The sequence below is a fragment of the Raphanus sativus genome, chromosome 2, assembly GCF_000801105.2.
Source record: "Raphanus sativus cultivar WK10039 chromosome 2, ASM80110v3, whole genome shotgun sequence".
Lineage (NCBI taxonomy): Eukaryota > Viridiplantae > Streptophyta > Magnoliopsida > Brassicales > Brassicaceae > Raphanus > Raphanus sativus.
The window spans coordinates 25,437,489-25,455,417 of record NC_079512.1 but is presented as its reverse complement, the minus strand read 5'-3'; the positions used below and the strand labels follow the sequence as shown (position 1 = coordinate 25,455,417).

Genomic DNA, 17,929 nt, shown 5'->3' with positions numbered 1-17,929 from the left:
ACGAAAACGAATTTGAAATTGTTTATAAGAAGAGGTCGCTTTAGAACTTAAAAGTTCAGAGAATAGAACTGAAAAGAAATTGGAAAAATAATTATTATCCGACGATCTGCTGTGGCTATGTAGATATGATCGTTCGTAAATTTACTTTTTAGAATTGCTAAAATGGGCTGTCAAGAATCAAGAAAAGCTTTATAGAACATAAGTATAAAAGAGTCACGATAATTGTAAAGTAATACCTCAATACCACTTGGATTATTTTTTTTGCTAAACAATACCACTTGGATTATTATATTGAATGTTATTCCAATCGGTGGTGCTTAAATGTTTGTTTAACCTAACCCAAAAATATTTGTACATTCCGAGAGATTCCAACAAACTGAAACGATGGTATATCCGTATATGTAATACGACGTTCACACTGTGATTCCACTTGATCAGTCATGAGTCAAAATACTTGACCTAATAATATCTTAATGTAAAAAGTTATATCTAAAAATAAAATACTATTAAATCCGAGCTAAGCAAAATATTAAGGAAATAAAATACGGAGTCATGGAATATAAAACCAAATATGAGCTAAAGCTTCTCTCTCTTCCTTGTTCTCTCTCCCGTATCTTTCACAAGGAAGAGATATGACGAAGCTCTGTTTCCCGTCGCCGATTTCTTCTCGGTGACTTTTGGTCTCCGGTATACTGCGATCTGTTTTGACGAGTATAGCCGGCTTCAGTTTCCGGTGGCTTGCGTTTATCTTCGACGAAGCTACTCGGCTTTGACTCCGCGCCGGACTTCTATTCGAAGGAGGCGGCGGCTCTTCACCGGTTCTTTTCCCCACCGACGGTTCGGTAATATTCCGATGATCTGTTCGTTTCAGGGAGAGACATCGAAGGTTTTGATGGTTACTCTCCGATGAAGGAAGCGTAGGGGTGGTTGCGGATGTGGGTGAAGCTTCTTCTCTTTCGTTTGTTGAATTTTAGGGTGTCGGATGAGCTCCTGATTAGTCGATCGATGCTCTCTTATGCCCGGAAAAAGATGATGCAAGCGTTTGCCTTCAAGATGGAGGAATTGGGGTTTCCAGCGGTGTTTGCCGGCGGTTTTTCACCGACGGACTCACCGGAAAAGGTAGTGGAAGAGGTGGAGCGGCGTAGTCCCCTCGTCTGGCTGAAGGAGTTACACGTGTTCTCGTACGTGTCTAAACCGACGGTGTCGGTCGGTGGTTTGTTTTCGGGCTCGGGTTAGGTTTATGGGCTTTGATGTATTGGACAATGGATGCTTGTGTCTTTGTTGTTGTTGGGTTTCGTTGTAGGCTTTGTAACAAGTTGGACTTTTGTCCTGTTTGGATTTTTAATAAAATCAGATGGAAAAAAAAAAAAAAAAAAAACCAAATATGAGCTATGACAACGTGGACCGATGAAAGTACCAGGTTGTCTGCCATGATATGGGTAGCGATTAAGCGAACCCTTTTTCTCAAACAAAATAGCTGTCTGCAAAGTTTTTTCTATCGAAAACTATTTTTAATTCTTTTTAAAAAGAAAAAAAAAAAGAATTCCAAACAATTTTGAATATCTACGTAAGTGTTAAGAGTCTGAAAATGGATCCATGGTGCTGACTCAGCATTTACGATCAATATTGAAACACATCACCAAATCCATAAAAATTATTTCCCTTACTTATATATCAGATTTTGGAGAAAAGACATCACTTTCGTGGCAAAAAGAGAGCAACGAAATAGTGGGATTCATTTAATTTTTTTTTTCATAGTAACATCTAGTAAGAGTAATTCTTGGGTTCACTCCTTAGGGTGAACCTCTAGGTTCACCAACCAATAGAATTTAGTTATTTCAAATTTGACATCTTTTAAAAAAGAAAACAAAATATTGCCAAATTATATTACGTTTTAAAAATAAAAAATAAAGTAAAAATAAATAAAATAATACTAAATGCAAAAAAATAAGTATTTTTTTCAAAAAAAAAATAATACCACAAAAAAACACTAATCTCTAAATGTTAAACCCTAAATCCTTTAGTAAACCTTTGGATAAATTATAAATCTTTGATTTAAAAAAAACTATTTATAACACAATCAACAAAAAACTATACCCTAAATCATAATCCTAAACCTTAAACCTTTGGATAAATCCTAAACCCTTGGGTAAATCCGAAATTCTTGGATAAATCTTAAAATTTAAAATTTATCCAAAAGTCTAAGATTTAGTGTTTGTTGGGAGCGTTAAAAATATTTTTTGAAAATATTTGTTTTAGATTAAAAAGTTTTGTTTTTGTGATTAGTATAATTTTTATTTAATTTTTATTTTAAAAGTATAATATAATTCGATAATATTTTGTTTCCTTTTTTAAAAGATATTGAATCTTAAATGACACAATCCTATTGGTTGGTGAACCTAAGAGTTCACCCTAGGGGGTGAACCCAAGAATAAGTCATCTAGTAATGTTTACTAATATAAAAAAGGAAAGCCGGTTACAAAAAAGGTATATACATATAGTGGTTTTGGTTTCTAGGCTTGTGGCTTTTTGATTATCTTCAGGTGAAAGTGTGGGAGACAAAGAATCTCTCTTTGTTGATCTGCAGTGTACTATGTTCATGACCAACTTGCCCTGAGCACTTTACGTGTTTACACACCCGCTTCGAAGTCAATGGGTTTATTAATTAATATATCTAAACATTTTTTTCCTCTTTCTAATGCTTATGTTATCTAAGAACACCTTTATCATCGTGACAAAAAAAAAAGAACATCTTTATCAATGAGTATGTAAAATAGAGGTTCTATACAAATAATATTGATATTTAAATGTATCTGAATTGCTAAATTTTATTTTGATAATTGTTTAAAAATTAAGCCATTTACAAACAAACACATGACATAACAAATTGTTGTGAGGTTCTAAAACTATGTTGTTTTAGATACTATTGTGTTTATTGTTCAAAAAACAAGATACTATTATGTTTAAAACTGTCGCTTTCATAATTTTTTTATATTTTTTATTTTCTTCTATAGTTTAGATATCATATAAGAACATCTCCATAGAGGTTTTTAAGGAGATGTTCTTTAAAAAAAACCCAAAAATATATTAAAAAAATAAAAACGAAGATCATCATTAATCTCAGTCTCTTAACTGAAGTTCTTAACTTCGGATAAGAGACGGTTCTTAGTTTTTCTTAGATTTTAACTAAGAAAAATTAAAAACTATCTCTTAAATAAAAGATATAAAAGTGTTTTTAGCCGAAAAGTGTAAAAATACAAAAAAATGTCAAATCATGTGTTAAGAATCCCGGTTAAGAGACCGGAGTTAATAATTCTCGAACCAGGTTCTCAAAATAGAGTTTTTAGAATTGGTAAGAACCTCTAAGGTGTCTTTTTTATTAGCTATTTTGTGTATGTTTCTCTCTCTCTCTCTTCCTTGTGTTTTTCTTTTTGTTGTTTCTTTTTCTCTTAGGAATTTTAAAGAGTATTTGCACTCCCAACACAAACATTATAGCATATTTAGCTATATACACATTTTGATCTTTCCCCAGATATATTATAATTTACAAAGATCCTACTACCCTTATTATCTACATTATGTCCAAACACTCTATTATTTACTCTTTTTTATTTGATTTTTTTTAATCAACACTTTTTTGTTTGCTATCTTTCTCCTCTCTCCTCTCGTCTCCCAGGCTTGCTTTTATTTTTATAATCTTCATTTTTCTGCAAATCTGAAATCTTTACTATTTTCACCATCGGTTCATCATCTACATTCCTCTGTCCCACCTACTATCTCCATTTTCCTTCCCAACTGATTCAATTAATTTTTTATTCTTACAAGATTTTCTTTGGTGGCACCGGAGGACATACCTCCTTTCCCAAATGAATTATGCTTTCAATTTATTTTCATTTTTTTCATAACTTATGTCTTAATTCACAGATTCTTCATAGATGGTAATAAATTTCGGCGCAGATGTAACTTCACCTCTCCCCGTTTATGTTCGCTTGTCCAATGAACATAAATGTTCAGCGTTGAATTTTCTTATTCGAATACTCAAACTCTTTGTTCGAGCCCTTACGTAATGAAAACTAATCGTTGAACAGAGCCATTAAAACGTAGTTGCATAATTCAATGAAGTTCATATATTATATTAATGATTACAAGAGAGTTTGACGAGCCAAAATAATTCGACACCTCGCTAAACTCACTTGTAATCGTTTTATAAAAACATATTACATCTTTGAAATTGTTTATATATGGTTACAAGAAAGTTTAGCCACAAAACCTCCCAAAAATAAGCTAAACATTTATGTAACCGGCAAATTTGAAAAGTGATTACATAATTCATTGAAGGTTGTATACTGCATTAACAGTTACAAGAAAGTTTGACAAACCAAAATATTCGACACCTTGTTAAACTTTTCTATAACCATTTTCAGAAAACATCATACATCTTTGAAGGTGTTCATATACGGTTACAAGAAAGTTTAGCCACAAACTTCTCTACACAAGTTAACCGTTTTTGTAGCCGTCCCGTGTCTTCACCAAGGACAAAATGGTAATCATGTCTGTCCAACATAAATATATATACTCATGCTTTTACTGTTTTGAGTATTCTCCTAATTTTCATATTGTTCTTGGTTTTTCACCTAATTCACTCAATTTTAAAAGGGTTCTACTATTAGACATGACAAATTATAAGGGTTTTAAATTTCACAAATTACAAAATTTATAATTAAATTAATTATTAAAACTCATGATGGGTTATAATCATTGTAGATGGTCTAAGTATCTTATGTTGGAGTTACTCTAACTGATCGATGTAGTTAATTGTCTATACACTAATGCTCTAGATTAACTGAGAGTCTACGATAAGTTAAACCATGGATTATAGAACTTGTACTTTTACCCAAAAATGTTACAAATCGTCAAAAGTTGTCCTAAATTTATTCGTACATCCATATTAATAGAAAATAGACATAGCAGGTGATTATTCCTTTCAGTGAACGTATTGATATATGATCATTTCATCATTCAACAAGACCAGTACTTTTGCAGTGCTGGCACCACTCACGATGTTCTAACATGAATCTTTATGATCATTTAGCTGAATTTACTATCACTACAACAAATATAGGTATTGATAGCAGATTAAGATAGCACAATTTTCCTAACTGCTATGGAAAAGTATTTGTAAGTCTGGCTAGCAAAGTTATAGCATTTTACTAATGCTATGCCGAGAAAACAGTTAAAATAAAATAAAAAAACACTAATCACCCAAGTTTTTAGGATTAGCGCCAACATTTAGTGAAAAAAATGGATTTAGGCGGTATGTTTTAAGAACATAACCTTTTCATAGCATTAAAAAAAAAATAATAGAAAGGGATCAGATTTACCTCGTTCTCTCCGTCTTCCCTTTCTTCTCCACCTCCATCGAGCTCCACCATCTCCGACTCCTTTCACCGTCTTCCCTTCCTCTCCACATCCTCTCTCCACCATCTCCGACTACATCAGTCACCAACCCTTCCTCTCCACATCATCTCTCCACCATCTCCGCCGCGTTTTCTCCATCTTCCCTTCCTCTCCACATCCTCTCTCCTCCATCTACGACTCCATCGCTCACCAAACCTTCCTCTCCACAACCTCTCTCCACCATCTCCGCCTCGATATCTCATCGCTCACCAACCCTCCCTCTGCACAACATCTCTTCACCATCTCCGACTTGATTTCTCATCGCTCACCATCCGTAATCTCGTCGATCAAGAGGACATAGTCTACAATTGGATTCAGCCATCATCATCTCCAATTTCAAATCCGAGATTCTAATCTAAGAGTGAGGTCTTAACTTGGATTGATCGAAGTTGTGAAAGTATATAGGTCTTAGATTTTATTGAATGAAGTTGTGAAAGTAGATAGGTGTTAGATTGGATTGATTCAAGTTGTGATTAGTTAGATTCTCGGTTCATATTTGTTTCCATTAATCGATCAGTTCTTTTTTTTTTGTTTTGCAGGTGCGGGTTCGTGACTTCACAAGCTTGCGTCTTCTATATTCTGTCGAGGTTAGACACATCGATCACTTATTCACATTTTCTAATCGTTTGTATACTTTTGTAGACATTTGTCTTGTCGTTTGCGGTTTACACGTTGAAGCAAAATTTATATTCTCATTGTTGCTTGAACCATGTACACTTGTTTGAACTGTGGCAAGGGTCTTACTAATGTTGGACAAGTCGTGGGTGTATTTAAGTAGGTATGTACATTTGTTTAAGTGTTCAGCTTATAGATTTCACAAATTCTCGTTATAACTTTTTTTTTTCAAGAACTTAAGAGTTGATTCTGCATACGAGAGAGCTGCCCGAGCTTTTGTCAATGGTGTTACTGATAAGTTAGGAGTTAATGGGAAGATAGTATGTCCATGCGCCCGATGTCGTAATCTGTATCGCCATACAAGTGAGGAGGTTGTCTCTCATTTGGTTATAAATGGAATGGATGATGCTTACAAGGTACGGTCGGATTGGTTTCACCATGGAGATGGTAGCTCTGTTGATTTAGGGGATGTTAAAGATAGATGCTGGAATGCTGAGATTCTTAGTTTATATGAAGCTGCAAACTGTCTAGATGAGGATTTAGCTAACCGGGGGTCACAGTTACGTGAGTCAGTTGAGGGTGAGGACAGGAAAGAAGATGAGTTTTTAGCAAAACTTGCAGAGGCTGAAACCCCCTTGTATCCGACGTGTTCGAGTCATAGCAAGCTATCAGCTGTAGTTTCATTGTTTAGGATTAAGTCTCAGAATGGGTGGTCAGACAAGAGCTTTGATGACTTGCTGCAAACATTGCCAAATATGTTACCTGAAGACAATGTGCTGCACACATCAACTTATGATGTCAAGAAGTTCTTGAAAACTTTTGATATGGGATATCAAAAGATTCATGCTTGTGTTAACGACTGCTGCTTATTTAGAAAGAAGCTGAAGACGGCTGAGAGTTGTCCAACATGTAAAGCGTCTAGATGGAAGACGAACATGCATACTGGTGAAATCAAGAAGGGTGTTCCACAGAAGGTTTTGAGATATTTTCCAGTGATACCTCGTCTGAAAAGGATGTTCAGATCGGAGAAACTTGCAATGGATTTACGATGGCATTTCAATAACAAGAGCATAGATGGGAAGCTGCGCCATCCAGTAGACTCTGTTACTTGGCAGTCAATGAATGACAAGTATCCGTCGTTTGCAGCGGAGGAGAGGAATTTGCGACTTGGGCTTTCAACAGATGGGTTTAATCCCTTTAGTATGAAGAGCAGCCGATACAGTTGCTGGCCTGTGTTACTGGTGAATTACAACATGGCTCCTGACCTATGTATGAAGGAGGAGAACATAATGCTCAGTCTGCTGATTCCAGGACCATATCAACCGGGTAATAGTATAGATGTTTACTTAGAGCCCTTGATTGAAGATTTAAAACATTTGTGGTCAATAGGCGAGCCAACATACGATGCAGTTAGTAAGGCTACCTTTACCCTTAAGGCAATGCTACTTTGGACTATCAGTGATTTCCCGGCTTATGGGAATCTTGCTGGTTGTAAAGTGAAGGGTAAGATGGGTTGTCCTATATGCGGGAAGCACACAGATAGTTTGTGGCTGAAGAATAGTAGGAAGTTTGTATTTATGGGCCACCGCAAAAGTTTGCCTCCCTTGCATAGTTTTAGAGGAAAGAAGGCTTGGTTTGATGGGAAAACAGAACATGGGACGAAGGGAAGGCTACTCACAGGCAGGAATGTCTCATTTGTGTTGAGAAATTACAAGAATGTTTTTGGTAATAGAAAACAGGCTGGGAAAAAGAGGGCTACTCGAGTTGACATACCATCTGATAACGAGGAGGAACTAAGTGGATCTGATGAGGATGAAGATGTCGGAGATAAAGACGAAGAGGAATTGTCTAGATGGAAAAAACGTTCCATTTTTTTTTCATTGCCTTATTGGGAGGTATGTTTAAAATTATGATTTACTTAATGTTTAAGTCTGTAAGAGTTGTTCTGATATTTTTCTCTATTTACTTTGTCATGAGAATGAGCTCCCTGTTCGGCATAACCTAGACGTTATGCATGTGGAGAGGAATGTGGCTGCAAGCTTGATTGCGACATTGTTACATTGTGGCAATTCAAAGGATTGTCTAAAGGCTAGAAAGGATCTTGAAAGTCTTGGTATCAGGAAGGATTTGCATCCAAAAGCTCAGGGTAAAAGGACATTACTTCCACCAGCTCCCTGGTCTTTATCAAAGTCAGAGAAACACATCTTCTGTAAGCGGTTCTATGATTTTAAAGGTCCTGATGGCTACTGTGCTAATATATCTAGTTGTGTATCATTAGAGGAGTGTAAGGTGATGGGACTCAAATCTCATGATTACCACGTCCTAATGCAACAACAGCTGCCAGTAGCAATCAGGGGCTTACTACCTAAGGGTCCTAGGGTAGCCATTCTCCGCTTATGCGATTTCTTCAACCTTCTATGCCACCGAGTAATCGATATGGAACAACTCCAGCAAATGGAATCCGAAATCGTGGAGACTCTCTGCATTTTTGAAAGATTTTGGCCACCCAGTTTCTTCGACATCATGGTTCACTTGTGTGTGCATCTAGGCAGAGAAGCTCGACTTGGTGGTCCGGTCAATTTCCGATGGATGTACCCATTTGAAAGGTATGTTCTCCACTGAAAAGAAAAAAATTAATCGTCAAAATGGACTTACTAATTAAATTCTATGTTCTTTTAAATCAGGTATATGAAAGTCTTGAAAGACTATGTCAGAAACACAGCAAGACCAGAGGGGTGTATAGCTGAGTCTTATCTTGCAGATGAGTGCATGAAGTTCTGCTCGGCTTTCTTGACTACTTCAACAAATGTACAAGAAAAAGAGGACAGAAACACTGAGTATGAGAGTCAGTCCATCCTCGAAGGTCGTCCTATATCAGCCGCCCGCTCATTCCAGTTTTCGGATGCCGAGTTAAAAATAGCTCATCTTGCTGTAATACAGAACACGGCCATGGTGGATCCATATGTTGAGTAAGTTTCTCTTAGTACTTATAATAGGTTTGATTGTGACTTTTATAAGATTCCAGTTTTGAGGTTTGATTTTTCCATATGCAAGTGCTCATTTACAACATCTACAAGACTCAAATGGTAGATGTCAAAGGGATGCAACTTATTTATGGCGTATGCACACTGAAAAATTTGCAGTGTGGCTAAAGCAACAGGTCTGCTAGTACTATATATGTTTTTATTTGATTTTATACCATGTTGTGTAGCTGACATTTTTTTTATGGAATAAATTTTAGATATCTATTGATTCACCTGATGAGGAAGACACTCTGAAGTGGCTGGCTTATGGTCCTCGTAGTATAGCCAGATCTTACACAGGATACATTGTGAATGGGTTACGATTTCACACAAATGTGGTGCATAGGCTAAGTCAGAATAGTGGTGTTTACTATGAGGCAACAGCAATGTGTAGATCTAGTGCAAGGGACACAGCTCAGGTGGTCGACGTTGTATCCTACTATGGGAGAGTAGTTGATATTATATTACTAGACTACAATGCCTTCTACGTCCCAATATTCAAGTGTGAGTGGGCAGTTAAAGGTAACGGTGTGAAAGTGGAGGATGGCTTTACGCTGGTTAATTTTAATCACAGCCACATATCCTTTGCAAAGGATCCATTCATTTTAGCATCTCAAGCGAGACAAATATTTTACTCAAGGGACACAGATGAATCGAGTTGGTATGTAGTTATGAAGGGTCCATGTAGAAGATACAGTGATGAGAAACCTGAAGATGGACATGCAGATGTAGGACCACTGCCTTCGGATATAGATATGTGTCTTGAAGACATATCAGATGAGGCTGAGAATGTCAGAGATGATTGTGAAGGAATATACGTTTGATTTCATTGATTTTTTTTTGGGTTTTGCATTACATTTTAGTTGGTTACTTTCCAATGCATTACATTTTTTTTTGGGTTTTGCATTACATTTTATGTTTGTTTTCACTGATTACCTACTTTTTATTTGTGTTTGCATATAGTGTTGAGTTGGTTTTGAGTTTCCCTTGAGTTTGATTGTAGGAAAGCCATGGGTAAAGGAAAAAGGGGATCAAAGAAAAGGAAGATGATTGTACCAGATGAAGTGCCTGAATTTATCGGCACCATATACACTAAGGAAACGCAGCATGAGAAGCAGATGTCAGAATCACAGCCGGAAGACACACAGCAGGAAGTGCAGCCTCAGGACACACAGCAGGAAATGCAGAGTCGAGACACACATGAGGAATCAGATCCTCATGAAACACAGCAGGAATCGCAGCCTGAAGACACACAGATAGATGGTGGAGAAGCAGAACCAGAGAAAGAATCTGAAACTGCAAAGGCTCATGACGAGGGTGGTAAGTCTACTGATGAGGGTACTGATACTGTTCAGCCAAAGACAAAAAAACGACGAGGACCAACGAAGATGAAAGATATTGCGAGAGATTCTAATGCACGGATCATGGTGGATTTCACAGAATTTGGAGAACCCTGTGGAGAAGGATCAGTTAAGCTCTCTTCGTACTTAGGTCCCTTGGTTAGGGAACATGTTCCTGTGGTGATAGATGATTGGAGAAAAATAGGCGAGGACCGGAAAACCGTTCTATGGAAGTCTGTTCAGGTAATTTGATTCTGTTGACACTATAACTAATTTTTTGAAAACTGCCTTACAACTTTTATTGTTCTTGTAGTTACGTTTTGAACTGGATGGAGAGTACGAGAAAGCTGCTGTTATGAAACAGATGGGATGCATATGGAGGGCCTCTAAATCACGCTTGGTTAATCAGATTCTGAATGCTGAAAATCACACAGAGCGTTTGAAGTTGAGGCCAGATAATATTCAGCTTGCAGAGTGGAGGAAGTTTGTGAAAGAGAAGACTAGTAAAGAGTTCAAGGTATGACATTTTAATTAGTTATATTATCTTACATCTGTTTCTAACACTTTTATATAGGCTGTTAGGGAGTCGTACAAGGAAAGAAGGCGTAAGCAGATTCCTCACACATGTAGCCGTAAAGGAATGGTTAGATTGGCAGAAGATTTAGTAAGTATATATATTGTAACTATGGTCGAGCCTGATTTGTGTATTTGTTGCAATTTTTTTTGAAATTGTTTTTGTTCCTGAATCATTATGCAGAAAAAAGAGAGCTCTGTTCCTGCTGAAGTGACGAGACTGAATGTGTGGGTGAAGTCACGAACTAAAAAGGATGGCACTGCAGTGAACACAGATGCTGCTGATAAAATAGTAATTATTATGTTGTTCTCTTATTCGTTTGTCATGTTTAAAATTAGAGTTAAAAATCTCACTAAAAATTTTGAACATGTGACAGGAAAAGGCTAATGAGTTTATTCGGTCTGAGCATCATGGATCATCATCATCAAACCCAAAACAAGATACTCTTACTCAGATCTTGGGACCTGACAATCCTGGACGATTGAGGGCTATGGGTAGAGGAATGAGTGTGAGCAAACTGGCTTTTTCGAAGTGAAGAACAAGTATGTGACTGAAATGCAATAGACACAAAATCAGTTGAAGCAGCAGGTCCAAGAATTGCAAGAGGCTCTTGGTAAAATGAATAGTCGAGTAAGTGTTTCAGAGCAACTCTCATGTGATTCTTTTTTTCTTTAAAAATGGTAATCTTATTTTTTCCCTAATTACAGAGGCCAGACTCGGAAGAGGATGAGAATTCAGCACCAAGAGTAAGTACTAGTGCAAATATTATTCATGCTCAACTAGCTTGAACGGAATGTAACTGTTGTCTTGATTAATCTTTGTAGAGTGTGACGACTAATAGGACACCGCAGCCTAAGTGTATCCTATATGATTGGTGTGACAAGGAATGCAAAGTAGCCGAGGGTCGTTTTCTGTCTTCTGATGAAATGGAGTTTGTTAACAATGTGCCATTGGGCCCTAATTCAGTTAAGGTGGTAGTTGAGACGGCTATTGAAGTAGATGCATTTCTTTGGAGACCGGCGCCAAAAATTTACACTATTGGTCACGCTGTAGGAGAAACAGTTGCGTGGCCTCAAGATTCTCTTCTTGTTCTTGAGGAGGAGATCGATCCAGATGACATATCAGATAAAGTAAGGTTTTCAGTCCTCATCTCAGTTTGGTGTCTAATTAAGTTTCTGTTTTCTAAAATCTAGTAATGTATTTCCAATGTTGAATTTATTGGTTTGACAGAGCCCTGAGACAGTAGAGAACAACAAGTGCAAACTTCTACATTGGTTAACACAGGATGAAGAAGCAGTTGCTGAAGGTCGTTGGGAGAGTCGTGATCCCAAAGCCTTGGTGGATGGCTTTCCTCTTGGACCAAATGCTGTGAAAGTATATGTAGATGCGGTGACGTTACCTCAGACTTTTCTTTGGAGGCCAACAGAAAAACACTCAAACCTTGGTCATTGTTTGAAGTCGTATGTAGCCTGGCCTGTCAGCATAGTTTTATTCGACAATTTAAACACTGAGTCACCAGCTACAGCATCTCCTCTTAGGCACTCAGAACTACACACTCCTCCGGCTCCTGCTAAGATTTCAAAACCAGTGGCACAAATTCCTTCAAGCTCTCGGAAGGTAAGTAGTAGTCTCATTTGTGTTGATATATCTAATAAAGTTGGTAATGATTTCCTATGTCTTATACTAATGGACATTATTCTCATACACAGATTGTGAAAGAAGGTCAGAAGTGCAAACTCCTCGACATTACCGGTCAGAAAGTTGTTGTTGCAGAAGGACGCTGGTCCTCGAACAACCCAGAACAGTTAGTGCATTCTGTTCCTTTGGGAAAAAATGCTGTTCGTGTGTGGGTTGATGTAGTCAAGGTGGACGATGCCATGATTTGGAGGCCTACCTCTGCAATCGAGTGTATGGAGGATGCTATTGGTACCACTATAGCATGGCCTGAAGACAAGGTTGTCATCGTGTGAGGATGAATAAGAACGTATGGTCTTGTACTTTCATTGCTTTAAAACTTATGAACTTATGGTAGTTAGTGCAATGACACTTGTGTTCTTACTTTTGAACTTAATTATGACATGGTATTTCTATTATGGAGAATTTAAATTTCAGACTTTGTTTATTTCTTTTTGAGCATTTTGTGTATTTATAGTGAACCATTTATTGTATATGTAGATGCTATTTTATTGGGCGAAATAGCATATAAAATAAGTCATGATACATTCACTTGATATCACAAAAAAAAAGCTATAAATCATATATACGTAACTCAATACCACTGCTGCAACACATCATCAAGTAGCACCAATGTAAAGCTACTACAACGTAATTGATGGCTAAAAAATATAGCTATTTTTCAAAAATATATAGCAACATAAGAAAGTTATTACAAAATTTACAACAACACGAAATTATAGCTATTAATAGTTTTAATAAAGCACAAAAATACAGCTGTTATATAATTTCCTATAGCACAAATAGCGTGAAATAAATAACCGTAACACAGCGAGAGCTAAATGCTATTATAGGCTTGTCTACGATAGCGTCCTCCTAAAACGCTATCGTATATAGAGACTCTATTATAGCGGTCGTTTTTATAGCATTTATAAAACCGCTATGGATACCATATAATAGCGCTATCTGTATGCTATAAAAAGCCATATTTGTTGTAGTGTATATATATGTATTCAAAGATATTTTTGTTAGATTAGTTGATATATCATTCACTTACTCGGATCAAATGTGAACAAGGAAGTGTGAAAACTACGTACGTGACAATATGATGTTTTCCACTGTATGTAAAACATACAAATCACGGATTACAAAATTACCAACTGTACTAAATTATTATACCAGGGATAAACAATAGAAATTACTAACGTGGTACTTTTTCAAAAAAAAAAAAATTACAAACGTGGTGTTACTAATTTTTATTAAGAAAATGTATCTTCAAACTACTAATGTATATACACAAATTATGTATACAATGTGTATATATATTTTTTCAACTTTTTATTTTATTTTTATTTTTATATTTTTTCAACTTTTATTTTTATATTTTTTTTACATTTTTTAATATATTTTTTCAACTTGCTTATAGTTTGATATTTGGTAGTATCAAGGATCGGTAGGGCTCGGTTTAGAGACAATGAACCATACCAACAAAATACCATACAATGTAGTTCGGTTTGATTGATCTAGCTATTCTGTCTCTTTAAATACCTCACTACAAGCCTCTACTTTACTTGCCCCTCTCACTCCCTCTCTTTCTCATCTTAATTATGCTTATAGATTAGTTTACAAAAAAAAAAAATTATGCTTATAGACGCACCTGTGAATATATGTATATACGTACTCTTGTCTCATAAATAAATAATGTTAAAATTAGATAAGCATTTATGGTTAAAATTTACAAGATTAGTTCGTTGTGTCTGAGAGTTTGGATCCACAGATCAGAAAACTAACTAACCAGTCAGTATTGGTTACTAGTAGTTATTGTATCTTCGATCTAAATATGCTTTTTCTTTCTGGATCATCGCTTTTTTCACGCAATTACTTTTTTTTTTTTTTTTAACTCAACAACTACTTTCATTAACCAAATCATTAACCAAATCATGATACAAGAACATACTTGACCACAATAGACTTTCACCACAAATGCATTGACTTTTCACGCAATTACTTTTAGCTCCGTTGTTTCCCTATTTCTGTTTGGTTTGGCATCAAAAATTATTTTTAAAAATGTTTTACGGTCGAAAAACAGAATATTCCATATACTTTCTTATGATGAAACGAACCAATTACGCGTAGACACGTCAGCCCTTGGATGTATCCTCTCGCTGTATATCTATATCTATATCTATATTCCTCATCTCCGGCTGCTTTTCTTCATTTTTTAATTCTTTCTCGAATTGAAGAGATATCGAAAAATTAGTAGATCATTTTCAACTAGTTTGCGATTATTATTTTTGATTAGTCAATCAAATTCCTTTCGGTTCCATTAATTTAGACAATAATATATACTCGACCGATTTCTTTGAGTGTGTTTTGTGTGTGTGTGTGTGTGTAAATCTGATATAAGTTCTTGGCGGATCCGTTGAAGAAAGCTCATCAGCCGTCTTTTGTAGGCGCAGCACCATCAAGATTCACATGGAATTAAAAAGTCTCCTAGTTTTCAATTAGGGTTTTGATATGTATATGAGAATCTTGATGATGCTGCATCAACAACCGACGGCTACACAATACCTAAAGCTATAGAATGAAGTCTGGATCTTCGGTAAGAAACTCAAGAAACTAAATTTCTCTCTTGGTTTACTTATAAGAACTTTTGTTCTGTGTTTGAACATGTTTTACAGTTAAAAAGGTTTCAAAAAAAAAACATGTTTTACAGCTTTATTAATATTATGTGTGTGTGTTACCTATACATATATCACATTCATTTTGTGTGTTATCCATATTTTCTTTGACGGATTAGGGCCTTTTATAGTGAATTGATAACTATTTTATTTTTTGATCTTAGCTTGTGTATTGATGAATGGATGTATAGAGCTATGCAATATCTGAGCTGTATTTAACAGGATCATGTGGTTTTTTTTTTAGAATTAGGATCATGTGGTATTCTTTAGTCCCCATTCAAATCGGGTCCTTATAGGTAATGCGATGATCAAGAACAACAAGATATTGAACGCAAATCAAACACTTCGTGATTTTAAATGTTTTTACCATCAGTTATAAATAAGTTAGTCATACTCTTAGTTCAACGGTTATCTTTCTGGTCTATCTCACTTGTTCTTAATTCTGTTATTGTTCTATTTTTGTAATATTAGAAATATAGTTTTTATGCCAAATCAAATCAAACATTATGGTGTGTTGTACATTGTACCAGATCTTTGTTTTCAAGTGGCTCAACTTGAGAAAGATTTGTCTCTTTGCTTTTAGTTTATTTATTTTTTTCTAAGAATAGAACACGTGAATTCATTTTCTGTGGAAGAAGGTTAGGACCAAAAGAACTCGAGTGGTAAGTACATCAAAATTGGTAAAGTCATCAACACGAGAGGTAGTAAGAGGAAAAACATCTCTGCACCAGGAATTATATATATAATCTCTAATCTTTACTACCTACCTATACAAGGCGATCTTCAAGATTTGTTAACATTTATTTACACAACTAGATCTTAATCCGCGCTTTGGAAGCGCGGAATATTTTACGATGAAAAATTCACTAATAATTTAACAAATATTTTGATAACTTTTAAAGAGTATGTATTTAAAATATTTTTGCAATTAAATCAGTATTTTTAAATTCAACCCGATTGTGATTATACCGGTTAATCCAGAGATCCAACAATTCAATTTAAGTTTTTAAAATATTCATATTAAAAATCACTAAAATCCGAGACTAACCGATTGAACTGATGGATGACCGATATGTAATCTAATTTGATTTAAATTGTAATAGTTTCATAATTTGTAATCTTATAATCAAAATTTTAAAGTTCATTATTTTGTAATTTATGAAATTATGAGGTTTCTACAAAATTTTAAAGAGAAAATGATGGATATAAAATAACTAAGATTAATAATTGTATTGTTTGGAAACATTGATAATAGTATATAAAATATATTGTTTGAAAACATTGATAGTAGTATAAAAAATAAGTATATTGTTTGGAAATATGGATAGTAGTATAAAGAAAGAAATATTAGTGATTTAGTGTAGGTTTAACTATAAAGTATAAAGATGTATTTAATTTAAAAATTTACAAAATAAATGTTAGGTCCAACACAATGTTTCTGTTTTAATAAGATAGATAGATGATCAGAAACTCAAAACAAAATATAGTATTTTGCTAAGAACTCCTTTTATTCTTACACCTAACGATTTCATCTAGTTTCACTTGCGATTTCACAATACATACACACTTACTTGCATAGTCACTAGATGATAAGCCGCGCAGAATATTTATTTATATTAATGTTTATCCATTGAATGGTTTTAACATTTTGCAACATTACAATTTTTATCGATTGTAAAATGATAAATACAAATGTTGGTCTCTTAAATATATCATTGTTGTTGTTGAAGATTGGGAAATTTGGATGCATATACATAGTAGGATTTAAACCAAGTCTTTAACCATAAGAGCAATTAGGCTATGATATTTATGCATTATTTACCATATTACCCTTTCTCATTTTCACCTCTCTTTTTTAATTCACTTTACAAGTTTAAAATTTTATAATTTGAGTTTGTTATATACTTATTAAAAATATATTTTTTTTTGTATATGACATGTTTTAAATGTTGTAAAACTGACATATATTTGTAAACTGGTCTAATTTTCTTCATAATCCCTATCTCCAGATCATACGTCATATGTTCCATACTATTTTAAATTACAGTATAGTGTGATGAATTTCTTTTTCTCTTTTTTTGTAATTTATATCTCATTCTCTGCCTCTTGATTCTTCTTACTCACTAATTGACCAGTTACACTGTTTTATTCTCTAACACTGTTGCCATTCATCATCTCTCTCTCTAAAGAAATTTTTTTAAAAATTTATATATACAAATTTTGTGGGTGTTAGAGTATTCCATACTATAATATGTATAGTATAGTCACGTAATGGATAAAAATTTGGGTTTAGAGTTTATGATTAGGGTTTGGGTTTAGAGTATATGGTTTGGGTATATGGTTTGGGTTTAGGATTTGGGTTTAGGGTATATGGTTTGGGTTTATAGTTCATTGTTTGGGTTTAGGGTTTATGGTTTTAGGGTTTGGGTTTAGGGTATATGATTTGGGTTTAGGGTTTGGGTTTAGAGTTTATGATTAGGGTTTGGGTTTAGAGTATATGGTTTGGGTATATGGTTTGGGTTTAGGGTTTCGGTTTAGGGTATATGGTTTGGGTTTATGGTTCAT

The 17,929-nt window shown here is 34.9% G+C and overlaps 1 protein-coding gene across 1 annotated transcript; it reads left to right on the top strand.

Annotated features, from left to right (window-relative positions):
• The first annotated feature begins 1,029 nt into the window (after positions 1 to 1,029).
• Positions 1,030 to 9,919, top strand: LOC108837643 (uncharacterized). The gene is made up of 9 exons (XM_057004258.1): positions 1,030 to 1,213; positions 1,304 to 1,308; positions 5,997 to 6,044; positions 6,100 to 6,168; positions 6,306 to 7,967; positions 8,050 to 8,678; positions 8,757 to 9,041; positions 9,127 to 9,232; positions 9,314 to 9,919. The coding sequence occupies exons 1-9, from the start codon at positions 1,030 to 1,032 to the stop codon at positions 9,917 to 9,919; spliced, it is 3,594 nt and encodes a 1,197-aa protein (XP_056860238.1).
• Positions 9,920 to 17,929: the final 8,010 nt, after the last annotated feature.